General features: G+C 45.2%; 2 protein-coding genes across 12 annotated transcripts in view; one reads left to right on the forward strand and one right to left on the reverse strand.

Moving 5' to 3' along the window:
* The window catches only part of ANKRD50 (ankyrin repeat domain 50), a 34409-nt gene extending 21789 nt beyond the window's left edge, over window positions 1-12620 (forward strand). For both annotated transcript variants that reach the window (XM_068116097.2, XM_078775351.1), the window contains 3 exons: window positions 1199-1491; window positions 8548-10613; window positions 10737-12620. In XM_068116097.2, coding sequence (XP_067972198.1) covers window positions 1199-1491; window positions 8548-10613; window positions 10737-11990 — 3613 coding nt within the window. In that variant the 3' untranslated portion in view covers window positions 11991-12620. The remainder of the gene's footprint in view (window positions 1-1198; window positions 1492-8547; window positions 10614-10736) is intronic.
* Window positions 12621-17652: 5032 nt separating this feature from the next.
* The window catches only part of STIM1 (stromal interaction molecule 1), a 124574-nt gene continuing 121402 nt past the window's right edge, over window positions 17653-20824 (reverse strand). For all 10 annotated transcript variants that reach the window (XM_068116117.2, XM_078775392.1, XM_068116137.2 and 7 more), the window contains one exon: window positions 17653-20267. In XM_068116117.2, the coding sequence (XP_067972218.2) occupies window positions 19730-20267 (538 nt within the window). In that variant the 3' untranslated portion in view covers window positions 17653-19729. The remainder of the gene's footprint in view (window positions 20268-20824) is intronic.

A 20824-nucleotide genomic window follows, 5' to 3' on the forward strand; every position in this document is an offset into this window, starting at 1 on the left:
TCAGTGGCCGCAGCTTTTAGTAGGGCGCGACACTGTCGGTTGGCGTGGGGTGGCCTATTATTGGTGAGGAGGGCCAATGTGGATACCTCAGGGGCGGGGGAGACGGATGAGGGGGCATGCTCTCGGGGATTTGTGAGGGTTCATGGTAGAGGCAGGTGAGACTTTTGGTGAGGTTGTGCAGCTAGCTGAGCTCGCAGCATGTCCTGCTGCTCGTTGCACATGTCCTGCACCCTGTCTTGCCCAGATTTTGTGTGCATGATCGTTCTGTATGTGGGCCATTTGTGGGTTGTTTTACTGTCAAAGTATTTTTTTAAATTTTGATGTTCCATGCTCTTTATGGAGCATTGGTGCTGCCGAAGCATTTTCTTAGCAAGTGTTATACTGGGTGGTTTGCCATTGCCTCCCCAGCATTATTTGGCCGTTCTCCATCCTTTGGCCGATGCTAAGCATCAAGCAAGGAAGCAGCAAATACCATTTTTAAAAAAGTCTTTGGTGTGACTTGGCCACGGTTTGAACCACCTACTTCCCAGACTCAGAGTGGACACTAATCATTTGTCCAAGTACAGAATAGATTATTTAATCATCGTCTCTGTGAATAGTTTTGGTCTCCGTGAGGTGAGTTATGCATTCCAAAACGTTGTTTTGTGACAAAGGGCAACAGGTTAACATTGGGGTTAGCCTTTGACCTGTATAGCATGATCACCGAGGTGCGAGAATTTTCTCCTTTACTTCCGGGCTCAGAAGCCCCAGGAAAACTGGATGCTTGTGGAAGGAAGAACCTTCACGGAGATTCTCTCTTGGGGTTATACGTGGGAAGGAGAGAATATGGACGACGGGAGGATGTTTGGTTATTCTGAATAAACTCCCGTTTTGAAGCCTTCACCGACCGTTGGAGATTGATCAAAGAAACTTCACGTTCTCATGACACACAAGCGTGCCCACCATTTTATAGCTGCACCACAAGGCTGGGGATGCTCCGATCGGGGGAAATCACCTGACTAACGTTTTTATCTGTTTCTAAAAATGTATTAGGGTCGAGCAGGATTTTTTTCTTCGGTTCGGTTGGAAAATGGAAACAAAGGAGCTCATTATCATTTTTTTTGTTTGTTTGTTTGTATGTTTTATCTGGTGGTGGTGGTTTTGTTCCTTGTTTCTAATGCAGAAACATTTAATCAATGCTGTTTTGTTTGCCTCACAGAGGGTTCTTTCAACCTCTGCTCTCTCTTGACTCACCACCCCACTGCCTGCTTCTGGTTGTTGACTCCATCGATGAAGGAGAACCAGCAGACAGCCTGTTGGGAGCCAATGGAGGTCCACAGAATGAACGGCAAGGTGATGAGGAGCCTGGGGCCGAAGAAGAGTCAAGAGCTGAAGGCTTGAGTCTCACAATCGCGGAATTGCTTGCTCGGCAACAAGACAAACTCCCTCCGTGGCTGCTGCTCGTTGTTTCTGCCCAAAGAAAAAGTCGGCGCCTCACTCGACTTTTTAGCGGTGCGTATATTTTATTATCATTTTTTCGTTTATTTTACTTTATTATTTTATTTTTATTAGCTCACCTGGAACGAAGTTCACGGGAGCTTATGCGATGGCGCATCGTCCGATTCCGTAAACACTTGAAACGACTTCTCCGAAACCGCTGATGGGATTGCGACCAAATTTGGCACAAATTATATTTGTTATGCTGTGACTAAAGTTTGTTCACGACATTAAAAAATCGAAGTCTGAGGGGATCTACGGGGGGTCAAAATAGGTCCAGGTTTGACACCCCCCCCTCCCGCTCCCACCCCCCCCAAAATAGGTATTTGCTTTCTTCTCAAAAACTACACATGCAATTCTGATGAAACTTGACCACAACCGTAATCACCCGTGTTGTACCAAAGTTTGTTCCTGGCATTTAAAAATCGGGTCTAACGTGGTCTATGGGGGGGGGGGGGGGGGGTCTTGCCCCCCCAAAATAGGAATTTTCTTTTTTCTCAGAACCTACAAACACAATTTCGATGAAACTTCACCACAACCTTTATCATCCGTGATGTACCAATGTTTGTTCAAGGCATTGGAAAAATTGCGGTCTGAGGAGGTACACGGGGTGGGAGGGGGCAGGGGGAGGTGTTGCCCCCAAAATAGGTATTTTTTTGGTTTGTTTGAAGTCTTATGGTTATGTTGGTATGATTCTACATGCTGCCCTGTCTTCTAGCAAGCATTGAAATTGGTTTAATATACCTTTAGTCAGTGAAGTATACTGTTTATTCTACCAGGTGAGCGCTGGGGGTATTGCCCCTATGTTTATTGTCCCCCGTCGCACCGCGGAGCGAAATGGGGACTATGGTTTTCCCCTCCGTCTGTGTGTCCGTCCGTGCGTGCGTGCGGGCGTGCGTGCGTGCGGGCGTAAGCGAAGGACCGCATTCAAATTTAGTGTGTGGGTGCAACCCACGTCAAAATCCAAGATGGCCGCCGCCATGTATGTCTGATGCCATGTATGTCTGAACCTTGTGAGCTGAATATCTTGAAAAATAAGCGAAGTACCAACTTCTAATCTGGTGTGTGTGTGTATCTCGGCACAAGTAAGAACGCTTTTGAAAATTGGGTCGCCACGTCAAAATCCAAGATGGCCGCCGCCATGTATGTCTGAACCTTGTGAGCTGAATATCTTGAAAAATAAGCAAAGTACCAACTTCTAATTTGGTGTGTGGGTGTATCTAGGCACAAGGAAGAACGCTATTGAAAATTGGGTCGCCACGTCAAAATCCAAGATCGCCGCCGCTATGTATGTCTGAACCTTGTGAGCTGAATATTTTGAAAAATAAGCGAAGTACCAACTTCTAATCTGGTGTGTGGGTGTATCTCGGCATAAGGAAGAACGTTATTGAAAATTGGGTCGCCACGTCAAAATCCAAGATGGCCACCGCCATGTATGTCTGAACCTTGTGAGATGAATATCTTGAAAAATAAGCGAAGTACCAACTTCTAATCTGGTGTGTGGGTGTATCTAGGCACAAGGAAGAACGCTATTGAGAATTGGGTCACCACGTCAAAATCCAAGATGGCCACCGCCATGTATGTCTGATGCCATGTATGTCTGAACCTTGTGAGCGGAATATCTTGAAAAATAAGCGAAGTACCAACTTATGATCTGGTGTGTGGGTGTATCTAGGCATAAGGAAGAACCCTGTTGAAAATTGGGTCGCCACGTCAAAATCCAAGATGGCCGCCGCCCTATATGTCTGAACCTTGTGAGCGGAATATCTTGAAAAAAAAGCGAAGTACCAACTTCTAATCTGGTGTGTGGGTGTATCGAGGCATAAGGAAGAACGCTATTGAAAATTGGGTCGCCACGTCAAAATCCAAGATGGCCGCCTTGCGTCTTCCACTTTGTCAACTCGCATCACTTCACCGACGGGGGACCTAAGCGTAACGCTTGTTTTACTTTGGTTTTTGGTGCATCCCCATGTGTGAAACTTGCATTTCCTTTATAACCGAGCAAAAGTTTATTTCCATGATTGAGAAGATTGTTGCAATGTGAAGTCCAGCCAGACCAAAAGCTAGTTTGGAATCACTATTGGGTTTGTAATAACTTCACCTACCTAGAATCGACATTTGAATGTTCATGAGCAAAATAGTAGCAGATAAATGGCCATGCATCTCTAACTTCTTTAAAGAAGGTGGAGGAGATGGCTGTTCTGGGCTCTGTATGAGTGTAGGTGTGTGTAGTCATAGTCAGGGGGAGGTGCGGGATTGATAGGATGTCTCATTTGTTAATTGTGATAGTCTAAAACAACATTTCCCCCCCCCCCCCTACCCCCTACTCCTTTTTCCTCTTAAATTCCATATTCCGAGTTTTCAGACTCCATGTCTGCCGACCCAACACATTGAAGTACAAATTTTACTTTGTACTAGTCAATGAAGGGAACAATCTTACAGACCTCAAAGAGAAAAGATACCATCATGAAGTGTACCACTTTCAGGCATTAGAAGTTTCTGTGTTTCCCCATTTTCTGAATGATGGAGTCGTCTCCGAAGTTCACGTTAACGACTGATGTTACATGTAAGATTTGAAACTTCAGTTCTGTTCTACTACATATTCCATGAGGGTATTTTAAATGTTTACATATTTCCACTCTTAAGCAGACTTTGCAGAGGTGTATTCCTCCTCCGCACGATAATTATTGTAAGATGCAATTGTAATTGGCATGTTTGGTGCAGCATTTGTCCAAGTAATGATGCGAGTCAGTGTTAGTGCAATGTTGAAACACCTTCTATTAGGTGGTTTTTAACACTCGTGCCATGTTTTTGAAAAAAAAAAAAATCCAGGGGATATTGTAATCGGCTCCGTCCGTCACTGTGTCTGCCTGTCCGTCCATCATGCTATCTCCTCCTAAACGGTTATGCAGAAATTCACCAAACCTGGAAGTTATGATCAACACATGTGACAAGAAGCTAGAGCAGAAACATTTTGGCCCCACCCCCTGGAGTAGGGTCAAAAGGTCAAATACCAAAAAATGCAATTACGGGCCCGTTTAAAAACATTTTAAAATGAATTCTTTTTTGGATTTGATCCCTAGTTCATGCCCCCGGTGGTAGAGACTTGGGGTCACAGAGGTCAAAACGGGATGCAAATATTAACTCAAACTTTGATATTGGGTCAATCCTGGTGGAACCTTTTGCCATCTTTCAACTTTTCTTTAGGCGGGAAGCACGCAGATTTGCAATAGCATGCCAGTGACTTCTCGCCAGTGTAACTTGTATATTGATGCTACGGAGCATCTTTTAACCACCAGTGCACAGGTTGGTTATTTTTTGCATATACAATAAGTATATAGCTGACGAGACTTAATGTCTTATTTGAAGGGCTGTTTGCTCTGAGATGCAGCACCCAGTACGTGAAAGGTAGTTTACATCCTGCATCATCATAGTGATCCACTGGAGAATATGTTTTCCTCCTCTTCTTCTTATTTTCCACCTTGTGGCAAAACATTCCTTTGTGAAAGGAGCTATGATTAAAAAAAAAAGGTTGTTCTTCCATCGCCAACATTTGAAATGTGAGAAAAATGCCTGCAGTATTTCCAGCTTCTGCTATAGCCGAATCATTTTATGTGATGTCGACGCTGTTCCTACAATAGAGAGAAAACGATAATCCTTCAGAATGTATTTTATCATCAAAGCCAGTGTGTGACAGGCCACATGATAATGAATTTAACAGTTGTTATTCAATCCTCCTGGCAAAGGGTAGAAAAGCTTCACAAGGACTTGCCAATGACCTGAGCACCGAGTAATACCGCCAGAAACTTCATGTATCATAAAGTTAATATTTCGGTTCGCTGGTGGTCGACCGACCGCAAACAAATCGAAAAATTTGACCCATCATCTGTTGTTGGTCGTGTCGGTGGGAGCTTTAGTGGGCCTCCATACCAGAATGAAACTCAACTTGAGTTCCCGGGTGCTGCATGTGAATTTGGCCACGATTGGAAGAAAAATTCCACAAACATATGGGTTAGCTCTAGCTCGCACTTTTCCATCCGCTCCCTCCACCCCCTCGGTCCCCTTCCTCCTCTTAACAATTCCTCCTCCCTCTGGCATATTTTCTATCATTTCAACTTCTCCCCGTCACCCCTCCCCCCACCCCACACGTTTTTGTAACCGAGTACTTCCTCTTGCCTGCTTTTGTCACTGACATTTTTCTTCCTCCTTTTCCCATTTCTATCGCCACTGCACCCAACCTCCAACCCCTCACCCAAATCATACTTGTATACTCTTGTTCTTCTTACTCCACCCCCTTCCTCTTACCTCTTTCAGCTTTCACACTGTCAGCTCTTTCCGAGCCACAGGACCTGCACATAGTGTACAGTAGCTGCAAATTAAAGCAACGTGCTACTTCATGTGCTACAATGAACAGCAGCCGATCACAAGGTGTCGCATCGGGTGGGATGGGTGTGCTGCATCCAAGCAATTACAAGCAAAATTTTAGTGAGTCCAAACCAGCCAGATTGCATCTGAAAACAACCGGGGTGACCGGTCGACTTGCTGCAAATACTGCTTTGGTGAAGGTATTTGTAGGGGAGCAAGGCAGACTTGGTATTCGGAAGAGCAATGCGTGCGACATGTAGTGTGGCGTGCGTACATTCACGGATATTGAGCCTTGAGAGGAATTTTAGTTCCGAAAGATGGTGACTCTTTGGCTTGTGTTTCATGGCAGCTGTCAGCTGGGGACCATGGGTGGGGAGGGGAATGGGTGGAGGGGAGTATGAGGCCAACCATTTGTGGAGTGGAGGAGGGATTCCAAACTATTTCAAATGAGAGGCTTGATCAATCAGTAAGTCTGTAGCCTAATACAAGCGGCTAATAAAATTTATACATGATTGAGCCTCATGGAAAAGCTAAAGCACAACGGATCAGGAAACAAGATGGAATGGGGGAAACACCAACAGCCGAGTCGAATTGAGAGTGAGATCAAGGGGAGGGGGAGAAGGACACATGGGGGGGGGGGGGGGGTGAACAAGCTGCACACAAGCTGAATGGAACACGAGGAAGGGGAAAGCGGGGATGAAACAGAAAAGGAACAAATCAATCCAAAAATAACAAACAAAAAGAGGTGAGGGATAGGGGGAAATCACAATAACCTGGGATAGGGAGTGTTTGGGAATAGGGTCATTTGGGGTAGAAGAGATAATGAGGAAGGTGGGGGGTGGGTGCCCTGAGGTAGTAGTGAGCAGCTGTCTCAAAGCCCTGGAGGGAAGAATGGGATCGAACAGACAACAAATACAATGTGATTGTTTAATTCAAATTGTAGTGACAATATTAAGTATAAAAATGCAGCTCTGTCAGTGCCACCACGACCTAGGCCATTAACCCCACCTTCCCCAAATCCCTTTGGAAGTAAAAAGCGGGTAGATAAATTGTAAAACAGCATTAGGACGAAGAATGGACAGAGTGAGCATCCTGATGTTGGGGTAGTGATGGACCAGAAAAAAACCATCTTTGCAACACAAGTATAACTAGGACAGTACCTGGTAGAGTGTATACCTTCGGCAGGCTGAACAGTTTACATTTTGTATCGATCTGGATTCGGACCTGAACCAAAATCTAATCGCTTGTTCTGGTCACCTGACCAACTGATCCACCAAGTTTTGAGTTTTGTTATAATCCGTCTGTAACTTGTGATGTATCACAAGATAATTATGATGTGAGATATCGTGCTCTATCGTTGTTGGCCCCATATATCAATGGTGAAGAATCACTTTAAAATATTGTATCCGGATCTGGATCTTCACCACAATCGAATCGAGTCGTCATTGTCACACAACCAACCTGTCCACCAAATTTCGGTTGAATCCACCCATAACTTTGAGATATCCTGCTCACAGACAGACAGGGGTGAAAACATAACCCCTGTCCACCTTTGGTGTCGGAGGTAAAAACAGAATGTTTGACTTTGTACAAGGTTAATTTGGTTAATGTGATGATTTTTTTGTATATACAGTGTAGGTAAGGCTCATGGAAGAGCATGGATACTGAATGGATCAGGACACATCAGAACAAAAGGAACAGTACAGAGAGAGAGGGAAGAAACACCAACAGCAGGGTTGAAGGACACAATAGAGGGAGACTTCGATAAATAATGGGTGTTGGGAGGAATGAGGAATAGGAGAGGACACATGGGGTGGACAATATGAATACAGAAGCAAACTCTTCAGGAGGGAAAAACTGCACATTTTTGAGGGGGTCGGCTTGAGGGTGTGAGTGTTAACGGGGGTAGGAAACGTCCTGGTTTTGGATGGTGGATGATCTGAGCTGGTAGTGAACAGCTGTCATGAAAAACTGGAGGGAAGAATGAGATTGAAGAGAATTAATGTGTTAGTTGATTCCACAGGTGGGGAAAAAGAGGAACAGTACTTTCTGAAATAAATTATTTAAATTTGTTAGTCTTGCCAAAACAAATTGTAGAAGCCCCGTCTCTTTTTTTCTACCAAAGTTATTTTTCAAGTTAAAAAAAAAATGTTGGATGACAGATCAAACAATCATTATCACTCTACCATGCTCGTGACAGAGCGTCGGTGTCGCTGAATCAGTCTCTTGGCAAGGGATGTGTTGGGTGGTTTGTCCTTGCGTGCCCAGCAGTCTGTTATCACAGAAGTTTGTACTTTATTCGATGCCAGAGATCACTTACCCACGCTTCGTGAAAGCAGCCATCCACCAACGATCAGTGTGAGCATACACGTCGTCCTGCTCAACGTCCTCCCAAAGGATGGCGTGCACAGCATTGCCCTGCCGGCGAAACACTGGGGTGGTAGTTTCTAGCTGGGTCAAGAATCGAACACAGGTTGGACGTTCGAAAGAGAGTGCGCCAGTTGAACTTTATAATGGGAAGAGGTTAACATTATTATTATTATGATCATCAAAAAAAAAACTTTTCATTTTGAGCAGTTTAATTGCAAAAATACTGCAGACTTGGAATGCAATTGATGCTTGGTTGTGGTAATAATGGGGCCAGGCTGCCGAAACACTTCCCATCTGCAATGCACGAATTTAGTGTTCCATCTCTCTTTGTTTTAGGCTATCGCCGTGTCATTCTGGATGATCTGAGGCGCTCAGCTGTGCTTAAAGATGTACAACGCTACATTCTAGCACGTTTGGATATCTCGGCAGCACTGCGTCGGCAGCTGACCCCGCAGACAGCCCAGATGCTGAATCACCTACACATCAAAAGTGACGGATGCTTCCTGTACCTTGAGCGAGTCCTTGACGGGGCTGCGGAAGGATCAGCATCACTCAGGGAAGTCAGGGAAATTCCAGGCACGCTCAATGGCCTTTACCTATGGCTTTGCCAAAGGGTGTTTGCCCGTCGCGGCTTTGCCAGGTTGCAACCACTACTCAATGCTGCCCTTGCTGCTCGTCGCCCACTCTCTGCAACAGAATTGCAATTTGCTATTATGGCTCGAAATTCGAATATCTCTGCAGATGACTTTGAACGGCGTTTGGCAGTACTTTCACGGATTTTGATACCTGTTGAAACTCCAAAGGAAGCCTCAACATCGTCTTCACCATGTCGTTTGGTCCTTTTTCATTCCAGCTTTGCAGCATGGCTTTTGGATGTCAAACACTGTACACAGCGGTACCTTTGCTCATCCGCAGAAGGTCATGCGATGCTTGCTGTTGCACAACTTTGTCGGTCCGGGGGGGATCTTTCACCTCAAGACTCACACGACTTGGCACACCACCTTGCTCATGCCAATTTAAGGTTACCACCTGTGCAGTTAGCACTGTGTGTTACTTGGCGTGCCAAGCCATTTGACTGTTGCTCACAATCTGAACTTCAAAGGTTGGCAACACGACATGAAAATGAAAAGACTCTGAAATCAAGACATGCAACTGAAAATCCAGCAAGAGATACCCTTAGGGAATCTCTAGATCAACGTGATGATGAAAGACGAACTTTACTCGCCGTATCAGCAGCCAATGGTGATTCTGATAAGGTGGCTGTCCTGGCATCACTTGGAGCTGATATAGAAGTAGTGGATAATTGCGGCCGGACACCACTGAACCTGGCAGCACGTCACGGACATCTTGGTGTTGTCCCACTCCTTCTCCGTCTTGGAGCCGAAGTAGATAGAGTGGATGCTGAAGGATGGACACCCTTACGTTCAGCTGCATGGGGTGGGCACAGAGAAACAGTGGCAGCACTACTTGCAGCTGGGGCCGAGGTAGACAGGCCAGATTTGGAAGGACGCACAGCTTTACGAGCAGCAGCTTGGGGTGGCCACGAGGGTATTGTTGTTGACTTGCTTGACAAAGGAGCCAAGGCAGACAAAGAAGACTTAGCAGGTCGAACACCACTCCTTGCTGCAGCGTATATGGGTCACGCAGAAATTGCCAGGCACCTGTTAGAAAGGGGGGCAAATATTAACCATGCCGATTCAGATGGACGAACAGCTTTGGCTGTAGCTGCACTCTGCGTCCCGGCTTCACGTGGACATGCTGCTGTGACTGCTCTGCTGCTTGAGCGAAGAGCCATGGTGAACAGTCGAGACTCAGATGGGCTCACCCCTCTCATTGTAGCAGCTTACGAGGGACGGGCAGACATTGTTGAGCTACTGCTTGAGGGAGGAGCAGATGCTGATCTCGTGGATGGAGCCCATAGAACACCCCTCCTTGCTGCCTCTGCAGCTGGCCGAGCGAAGGCAGTCTCGACATTGCTTTTCTGGGGGGCAGCGGTGGATGCCATCGATGGAGAGGGGCGTACGGCACTTGGAGTGGCAGCAGCAGGTGGGTCAGCTTCAGTTGTCCGCCTCCTTCTTGACCGAGGTTTAGATGAGAGCCATAGAGATGATCTCGGGTGGACACCTTTGCATCATGCAGCTGCTGGTGGCCATAAAGACGCATGTGAAGTGCTTTTAGACCACAGTGCTTGTCCAGATGAAAGGGACAATGTTGGGCGCGGTCCTCTTGTCCTAGCTGCACTGGAAGGTCATGCAACATGTGTCCGTCTACTGCTCCACAAAGGGGCAGCTGTTGACAGGCCTGGATTTGATGGTCGTAGCCCACTGCGGGTAGCTGCTCTGGAAAATCACCGTGATGGTGTCGAGGTCTTGCTTGATCATGGAGCAGATGTCAATGCCAAGGTATGTTACACTTTCTCATATTGTCCTTGGTGAACCAATTTTCAGCTTGCATATTTCATTTTTCACCTCTACCCCTCTTTATATAGACCCACGCCTGTCCTTCCACCCACCTTCTATCCCTAGGATTCAGATGGCCGTCCCACTCTCTACCTTCTCGCTCTTACTGATAAAATGCCCATGGCCAATCTTCTGTTAGATCGAAGAGCAGAAGTAGATGGCAGAGATGCGGATGGACGAACTGCTTTACATGCAGCCTGTTGGATGGGCCATCGAGACATGGCAGCGCTACTTTTAGCCAAAGGAGCAAACCCAGATGCACCAGACAAAGAGAATCGAACACCCCTGCAGTCAGCAGCTTGGCGAGGACATGTTGATCTGGTTTCCCTCCTTCTCTCAGCAGGAGCCACTGCTGACCAGGCTTGCAGTCAGGGCGCTACACCATTAGCTGTAGCTGCCCAGGAAGGACACGTCGAGGTAGTCAGGCTGCTGCTTGCCCATGGAGCCACACCGGAACGGGCAGATGCTCTCGGAAGGACGCCCACCAGGGTGGCAGCAAGGGGTGGGCATTTGAAAATTGTTCGAATGTTGGAAACAGCAGCAGGTGGTTCTTCAAAATGGACTGCGGAGATACACTCAGTCATTGGACTTAATACTGCAACCACCAGTTCAATTGGATCAGCTGCATTATTGGCTCTTCCACCAACAAATAATACAGCTCAAGCCACCAAAACCCCTTCATCAACATTAACCTCGACAAGCTCGGATAGTGGTGGCGGGGGTGTATTTTACCATCGGAAAGGTTTTGACACATCATGTCCTGAGCAGCAGGGCCATATTGCCAAGGGAAAATTAGGCAGCAGTAGTATTCCAGGTTCCATTCCAGGAAGCGGTGTTCAAACATTGCAGTCTAGTTCTAACGCCTCTAGGCAAACAACAACTTCGTCGTTGTCCACGAGCCTTTCAGGGGGCACAGCACAAACAGTGCCATTTGATGCTTTGGGCTTTGCAGCGCAGATTGCCCAACACTCATTGCCACGTAGTCGCAGCCAAGCTTCTTTGTCAGCCTCACAGCACACTTCACCTCCCGCCTCACCGCCTGCAACCTCCCCACCTCGGAAGCCCCCCACCCATTCCGTAATCAAAACTCGTCTGGTCTCGCAGCATGTGTCACATAAACGAAATGGAATAGTGACAAACCCCAAACTTGGTAAAGTTGTACTGGGCGTACATGGGTCAGGCAGCCACGGTGAGAAGGGACCAGTTCGGCAAAGCCAGATCGATTTCCTCGGCCCTAATCCTCGTGCCATTCTCAAGCATACCGTGAGGATGCCATTGGACACAACTCCGTCTGTATTTAAGATGGAGACACCCTTGTAAAATATTGTGGGTGGTGAGAAAGGTGCCCCACATATATTTTGCTACAGTACCTTCATTCACAAGCCACATAATTGTAGCAGAATATAGCCATTTACATCTATCTGCCTTGAGAAATGGATTCAGAGCTGGAGAGTTTGCATTTTTGCTCGATTTAAATTTTCCTTCTTTTATTAACCTTCAAGCACCAAAATTTGAATGTCGAAGTGACAGCAATGCTACGTTTAATGAAATAGATGATCAAAGTCGACGCTGGTTAAGTTTTAACACCCAAGGAAAGTTGACCGCGTTTATCTATTTAATGAGGGTTAACCAGCCCCAGTTGCACTTTTATTAAAGCACGCGTTTATGTTTATTTCGATAAGGGGTGGGAGAGGGGACAAGTGAGTGGTAAGACATTGCCAGTGAGCATTGGCTGACTATTTCCTATTTATCCTGCTCATTTGTATTTTTGCTCCTTGGTCTTTTGGGGGGAAAGGGGGTAGGGGGATACAGGAGTGTTTGAGAATGGTGTTGGTGGCATTTGACATAATTATCAGATGCCAAGTATTAGTTATGGGATGAGCAGCTTTTAAAATTGCCTGGATATTTCTTAATGAGATTGATGAATCAAGACTATTGACATTGATGAAAGCCAGTGTTTGAGCTGTTTTATACACCTCTTCTTCCATATGTAGCACACAACTGAGTAGCATACAGTGCCCATAGAAAGTCTACACCCCCTTTCAAAATGTTCACCATTTGTTGCCTTATAGTCTGGAATTAAATTGCTTTAAATCAGACTTTCCCCCCTTTTATTTACACATCGTAACACACAACTTTGAAATAAAAAACAAATTCTACAATTTTCAGAAAATTAATAAAAAATACAAAACTACAATATCCTGGTTGGATAAGTGTTCACCCCCCTGAGTTAATACTTGGTGGAAGCACCTTTGACAGCATTACAGCTGTGAGTCTGTTGGGATAGGTCTCTACCAACTTTGCACACCTTGATTGGGCAATATTTTCCCATTCTTCTGTACAAAACTGTTCCAGGTCAGTCAAGTTGCATGGGGAGCGTTGATGGACAGCAATCTTCAAGTCATGCCACAGATTTTCGATTGGATTTAGGTCGAGGCTCTGACTGGGCCACTCAAGGACATTTATATTTTTGTTCTTTATCCACTCCATTTTAGCTTTGGCTGTGTGCTTCGGGTCATAGTCCTGCTGAAGGGTGAACTTCCGTCCCAATTTCAGCTTTCTTGCAGAGGGTAGCAAGTTTTCCTCTGGGATTTTTCTGTATTTTGCTCCATCCATTCTCCCTTCTATCCTGACAAGTGGTCCAGTCTCTGCTGATGAGAAACATCCCCATAACATGATGCTGCTGCCACCATGCTTCACAGAAGAGATGTTCTTTGGGTGATGTGCTGTGTTGGGTTTGTACCAAAAATAACATTTTGCATTTCGGCCAAAACGTTCCATCTTGGAATACAGACAATGGCTTTATACAAGCACTCCTTGCTCCTTGCAATGCAAAACCAAAATCGGGCCACAAAACTTTTTGCCACATGGCTTCAGAATCTCCGGAGTGTTTTTCTGCATACCTCAAATTGGACTCAAGGTGGGCTTTTTTGAGTAATGGCTTCCTTCTTGCCATCCTACCGTACAGGACAAACTTGTGCAGTGCTTGGGATATTGTTGTCTCATGCACAGTGACCAGTCTTTGCCATAAAGGCCGGTAGCCTTTTCAAAGTTGCCATTGGCCTCTTGGAGGCCTCTCTGATCAGTCTTCTCCTTGCTTGGTCATCCAGTTTAAAGGGACGGCCTAATATAGGCATGGTCTTGGTGGTACCATACACCTTCCACTTCTTCATGATTGTCTTGACTGTGCTCAAAAGGATAATCAAGGCCTTTGAAATATTTTTATACCCATCCCCTGATCTGTGCATTTCCACAACTTTATCCCACAGGTCATTTGAAAGCTCCTTGGTGCTGATAGTTGAGTCATTGCTGTGAAATGCACAACCCAGCAGAGGAAACCCACAGGAACAGCTGATTTTATTCTGAAATACCAACCAAGATATTGTGGTTTTGTATTTTTAATTAATTTTCTGAAATTTGTAAAATTTGTTTTTCATTTGGAAGTTGTGGGTTACGATGTGTAAATAAAGGTGGCAACAAAAGGTGAAAATTTTGAAATGGGGTGTAGACTTTCTAAAAGCAGTGCAATTAACTGAGGAGAGGTGAAGGAGAAGTGATGGGTGAAGGCAGCTGTGTTGCTGATGCAGTGCCCTCTGCTGGTTAGGGCAGGAATTTGTAATTGGTTAATGGTGCCGAAGATAGCTTGCCTACTCCCTACTCTTAGTGAAGGACTCCATGAGATCTTTAACATCCAATATCTAATGCCGACCCACGGGATGCCTGTTTAACGTCCAACGGAGGGACGACATACACATTGATGAATAACCCTGCCTATGAAACACCAGGGCAATGGTTAACAGCTGCGTCAGGATTCGAACCCAAGCTAGGCAGCTTTGAGATGTGTGCATACCTCTCGGGCATCTCGGCTATCCTGCCAACCTCTGTTTTGCGCACTACTTGAAGCCATTACAGTACCCAAAAGTGCCTTCTATCACACGGATCGGTTTGAGGATAAAATCCAAACTTTCCTGCTGCATTAAAAAATGCAGTTAATGTTCCTTGAACAACTGATATGACAATGTAAATCGACTGCTTGACTTCTGAATCAGTAACTTCCTAGATTAGAAACAAATGGTGAAGTTGCTGTTGGAGGCTTGCCTTGCCTTGTATATAATCTATATTTTTCAAAGCTCTTTATAATTTGAGTTTGGCTATTGGATTTGTGACCTGAAATGGCTCCAGTGAACGTCATCACGTGTGCGGTTAAGGAGGCGAGCTCACAGGCGAGACACTATCGCAGGAATATGTACCGCTGAATATGCGCATGCAATTTGGTCATGCATGACGTCACCACTGACGATTTCTGAAAAAATGATTGTGCCAAAACCAGGTAAAGCTGGAATTAAGTTCAGGCTCGATTCTGATTTAAGAGGCCACAAGAACCATGAAGGACATTGTGCGAGCTTACTGGTGGAGATGTAACACTCCATACACGAGTTGCCATGATTTTGACCAATTGGGATTGCCACACAGACCATGATTTTGACCAATTGGGATTGCCACACACAGGCCATGATTTTGACCAATTGGGATTGCCACACACACAGGTCATGGGTTCGACCAATTCGGATTGCCACACACAGGCCATGATTTTGACCAATTGGGATTGCCACACAGAAGTCATGGCTTCGATCAATTCGGATTGCCACACACAGGCCATGGCTTCAACCAATTTGGATTGCCACACATAGGCCATGATTTTGACCAATTCGGATTGCCACATACAGGCCATGGCTTCGACCAATTCGGATTGCCACACAGGCCATGATTTTGACCAATTCGGATTGCCACACAGGCTATGATTGACCAATTGGGATTGCCACACAGGCCATGATTGACCAATTGGGATTGCCACACAGGCCATTATTTTGACCAATTCGGATTGCCACACAAGCCATGATTTTGACCAATTCGGATTGCCACACACAGGCCATGATTTTGACCAATTCGGATTGCCACACACAGGCCATGATTTTGACCAATTCGGATTGCCACACAGGCCATGATTTTGACCATTTCGGATTGCCACACAGGCCATGATTTTGACCAATTTGGATTGCCACACAGGCCATGATTTTGACCAATTTGGATTGCCACACAGGCCATGATTTTGACCAATTTGGATTGCCATACAGGCCATGATTTTGACCAATTTGGATTGATACACACAGGCCATGATTTTGACCAATTCGGATTGCCACACAAGCCATGATTTTGACCAATTCGGATTGCCACACAAGCCATGATTTTGACCAATTCGGATTGCCACACAGGCCATGATTTTGACCATTTCGGATTGCCACACAGGCCATGATTTTGACCAATTTGGATTGCCACACAGGCCATGATTTTGACCAATTTGGATTGCCATACAGGCCATGATTTTGACCAATTTGGATTGATACACACAGGCCATGATTTTGACCAATTCGGATTGCCACACAAGCCATGATTTTGACCAATTCGGATTGCCACACAAGCCATGATTTTGACCAATTCGGATTGCCACACACAGGCCATGATTTTGACCAATTTGGATTGCCACACACAGGCCATGATTTTGACCAATTTGGATTGCCACACACAGGCCATGGCTTCGACCCATTTGGAGTGCCACACACAGGCCATGGCTTCGACCAATTTGGAGTGCCACACAGGCCATGGCTTGAACCAATCTGGAGTGCCACAGTCCATGGAGCATACTAGGAAGACAATCTAATGGAATCAGGTTCCCAATGCTAATGGCGTTTACCCAAAGCTGGGAACAGATAGAAAATAAGGGTGGTTTAAATTTGGCTGGCACTCTTGGCAACAAAAGGCAGAGTGATGGATGTACATTTAATCTGAAAACATGGTGGCAAGACAGATAAGAAAAAGGGGTGGAAGAGTTGAATCATTGAAAATGACATAATCAAAAAGAACATCAAGCTTGTCGTGCGCCTGTACGTTATGGTGACGTTACCTCGTAAGAACATCTGTGTGAAAGTGCAACTTGGGGGAAAATTAGGTTTCGGCCAACTGAGGCTTTTAAGATTGATGTCCTGTACAGGCAAAGTACACGTCCTAAAGAACTCTGCATTCGACGCATAAATCAAATTATTTCACTCCAATGGGTCGAGTGCGTCCTAAAGCTGTAGAATTCCTTTTTTAAGTGATGTTGGTTTTTGTGAAATATATACCGTATAAACTTAGTTACAAGTACAAAGGAAAGGTCAGATACAAAGCTCCTCGTGATTTGCCGATGCAAAATGGCGCCCAGGAAGCGGAACCAGTCGACCACAGAACCCTCATTAACTGTAAACCCACCCAAACCAAACACTCGATTTGACATTTAACCCACATGCGAATCAGAGCTGAAAATATCACGACCTTTAACCATTGGAGCTTAACCTCACCACGTTTGCTTGCTTAGTGCAGGCACGACTGTTGCTTGGAAACCGCCATGTTTTCAGTATTTATAACAATCTTGCATGCTCTCCCTCATTGGGGTTTTTTTTTGGTTGTTGGTGTTCTCTAATTTGTCCGTTTTTATTTGGTCAGACGACAATTACGCAGACTAGCTTGTGCGGCCACCTGTCCTACGTGGCCGTGAAAAGTGGAATTACACACCGTTACCTCCCATTGTACAGGTAAGCACACAGAGTAGAGTTTACCATGATACTCCAGCGAGATGTTTGACCAGCAATTTAATGGCTCGTAAAGGCTTATTTTTGGCAAATGAGACTAATGCATTATTTATTGCTTGGAAAGTATTATTTGTTGTTTTTTAACCGAGTTTGGAGAGGACTTGGGTTTTCAAAATGAAGTTCTGGTGCTAGCCAAAGTGCAATGTATTTTCTGGCTGAAATTTTAAATTGTTAGCATTTCAATTCCACAGTTTGCACAACATGGGATCCCTTAAGGAAATTTAATATGGGAACGAAGACGCGGCTAAAGCAATACAAGTATTGGTTACTTGGGCAAAAACACTCCAGTTGGCAGATGAAGCAGGTGGTCTTTTTCTTTTATTTCTTTTTGAATATCCCCCGGCTCTGCTCGACCCCTCTGCCTTTGGCTATTACAATGTAGCCATCTTGAAGCTTCTGTACATGGGTTGTGCAATGTGTATGCTTGTATTATACACACGTTGCTTGTATAAAGCCATCGTTTGTAAATGTTGCCTGGATCTAATGTTTCCTCCCACATGCTTTAGCTATATCATTGACCAGAAGGCAGACGGATTCAATGACCGAACGGCTACAGAAATTACCAGTCACCCCCAAAAAATAATAATAATATTATTCAAGTTCCTTTATGGACGACCGACCCGAACCTGCAGCAAAACAGCCGGACCTTCGAGTGCAAAAGCCAAACCATTCTTCCAAAATATACATCTCATGTACTTTTTTTTTATAAACAGGAGGAATTAGACAGACATGCATACTGATAGTAAAGAGGAGACAAATTGATGGAACGAAACAGCAAAAGCGCTGGATCATTTTTTGCATAGTCTTTGGAAACATGCGAAGAAACATCAGAAAAGGCAGCGCGATTGTTTGTGCTGGAGGGGGTTCTCGAGATGGCCAGTTGCAACACTACACGGAAGGTCGACGTCAGTTGTGATCGGGGCTGCCTCATGCACTGCCATTCTTCAAACTTTTGATGATCCAGTTTGGTTTGACAGCATCCACAAGAAACATCCTCCAATTTTTGGAAAGGTTGAGGGTGAGCATAGCAAAGGAAGTCCTTCATTGCTGCAAAGATGTAAAAGTAACTCCCTTATTTTTTTTATTTTTTTTTACAGTTCAAAGGAAGTTTGCATCGGGCAACAGGAAACCGCAAAAGTCTCCACATTGCAACATGAACGAGCAACCATCACACCATAAGCGGATGGAGGAATAGCTGAGTGCTCACTGCATGGCTGTCAGTATAATAAGACCCCAACCCTGTAAACCGTAGAGTATTGTAAAGATGTCACTGAGCGTACCATATAAAACACAAAAAAAAAAAGCATACATTCCTTGCCGAAACAAATGATGGAGACTAAAAAATAAAAATGTGGTTAAACTTGTCCGCAACATTCGGTAGTTACCTCTCCGAGTACCCACATCGATCAATTGTAAAACGGTGCACATGTAAACAGGCCGGCGATGCGATAGTCGTCGATTATCTCACTACCCTCGATGTGGGACTCGCAACGGAACCGACCAAGCAGTAATAAAGCTTCAGAGAAGGAGACATTTCACAGATGTAAAACATTCCTAAATTGAGGGGTTGGGGCCAGGGGTTGGGGATGGGAAGCAACATTTAAAAAAATTCACAAAAGCTAAGAATAAAAATAACAGAAGGATAAGAACAACCTTTCAAAAGCATACTTTGCTTCTTCGCAGTCTCCTCCCGCACAGACTCCTCTTTCATCCAACCACCTTCTTCCTCTTCCCATCATACGATTCGGCTAAACTGGTGGGAAGGATGACCCAAAAGGTTTTGCACACTCGTGGAAAAGTAAACAGTTTGTAGATCTACTTAAAGTGAAGAACTTGGACGGAGAAAGTATAAATAAGACCAAAGGAGGATGTTATTGCAAACAGCTCTTCAAGTGGGGTTAACAAGTAAACTCCACCATCGTGTTTTAATCCCCGGCTTCCTGTGCCTTTAATGATGTGGTTAAGTAACTTGCAGGTAATTTTTTTTTTTAATGGAATATGAAAAGGTGTTTTGAGACATCAACCTGTAATCACATATCTGAGACCATTAAGATTAGCTATTACACAAAATAAACTTGAACCACAGTCAAATTATACTGACAGATGGAAAGGGAAATCAAATCCTCGCTCCAAATTCAACTGGAAGACAAAATACGATCGCAACATGTGGGATTTTGACCCATTTACCAAGGAGCCACTGCGTTTGCGGCGATATCCTCGGCAGCATCAATTTGCTGCTCAGAACAAAAATGAAGAGCAAAACACCGTTACTAGACCCTAAGGGACCGGCAGCCATTCAGATGATCGGAGTCATTGTGTGATTGTGCGACCAGGGAGTCACATTTATTGTCAATCAGGCAAGTCAGGCTGGCCTCATTTCTTCTTCCGGATAATCTTGTGGATCTTGCTGCGAATGGAACGTATCCCTGATGGCTCCGATTCCTCGCTGGTCGAAGTCCCATCGTCGTAAGCAGCCGGCGACTTGCGAATCACATCGGGTGGTGCTCCTGCACTTGCGGTCGCCATTGCCAAGGCGATGCTCGGCGTGGCACCATTGCTGCGCTTATCCAAATGTGGGTTGCTGTCACCCAACTTGTTGTCTTCACTATGTTGTTTAAATGACAACGGAGATTCGCCAGATATGCTCCGTACAACCACCGACATTCTTGACACACCATTCTGCTCCCTCGTCATCGAGGGCAACGTGTTGGAGCGCACAGTCAACGGGTTCATTGATCCGTTACTAGTTCCACCACTGGAGCCGCTTTCAGCAGGGGTGCCATTTCCAGTAGTTGTACAAATCTTGTCTGTGTAGGACATCAAAACGGACTCGGAATCGGGCTCAGGCACGGCAGCAGAAGGAAACTGTTGGAGGGAGGTGTTGTCTTCACTTGAAATGGTCACGTCATCACTGTTGGGGGAGAAGGTGGCAGGTTCCAAGATAAATTGATTTATTAAACCAATGTAAGAAGACCGATGGGCTTTAGGAGAAAAATAATAACAAAAGCAAGAAAAACAAGTGCGAAAGTGACATGATCAGGATGATAAAATTATTATACAAAACTTCCCCTCCCAGTTTGGAGCAGGCCTCAAACTGAGGATTTTGGAATGGATACCCAGCCTCACTTGAACTACCAGAGGTAGTTGTTTTTTAACACCTAAAGCCAAACTCCACAAGGCATTAGCATAATGATCCAACAGGTCACATTGGAATTACCATTGGTCACCAATACCCACTACCTCTTCACCGAAATATTAACCGAGCCATGCAATGCTCAATAGGATCATTCGCTCGGCACCGCAACCTGGATTCCTACGTTGCATTTAAATGCAAAAAACATCTAAATAAAGAGGAGAGGGAAGGCATTTTGGTGTGGATTAGAGCTGATTAGAGCAAGAGGTGCAGGTTGAAACGGTAAGAGAATGTGGCGCATGCACGATGTTGCATTTCAATGAAGAAAAGGGAGA

Source organism: Myxine glutinosa, chromosome 1 (assembly GCF_964187855.1).
Source record: "Myxine glutinosa chromosome 1, kmMyxGlut1.1, whole genome shotgun sequence".
NCBI classification, from domain to species: Eukaryota; Metazoa; Chordata; class Myxini; order Myxiniformes; family Myxinidae; genus Myxine; species Myxine glutinosa.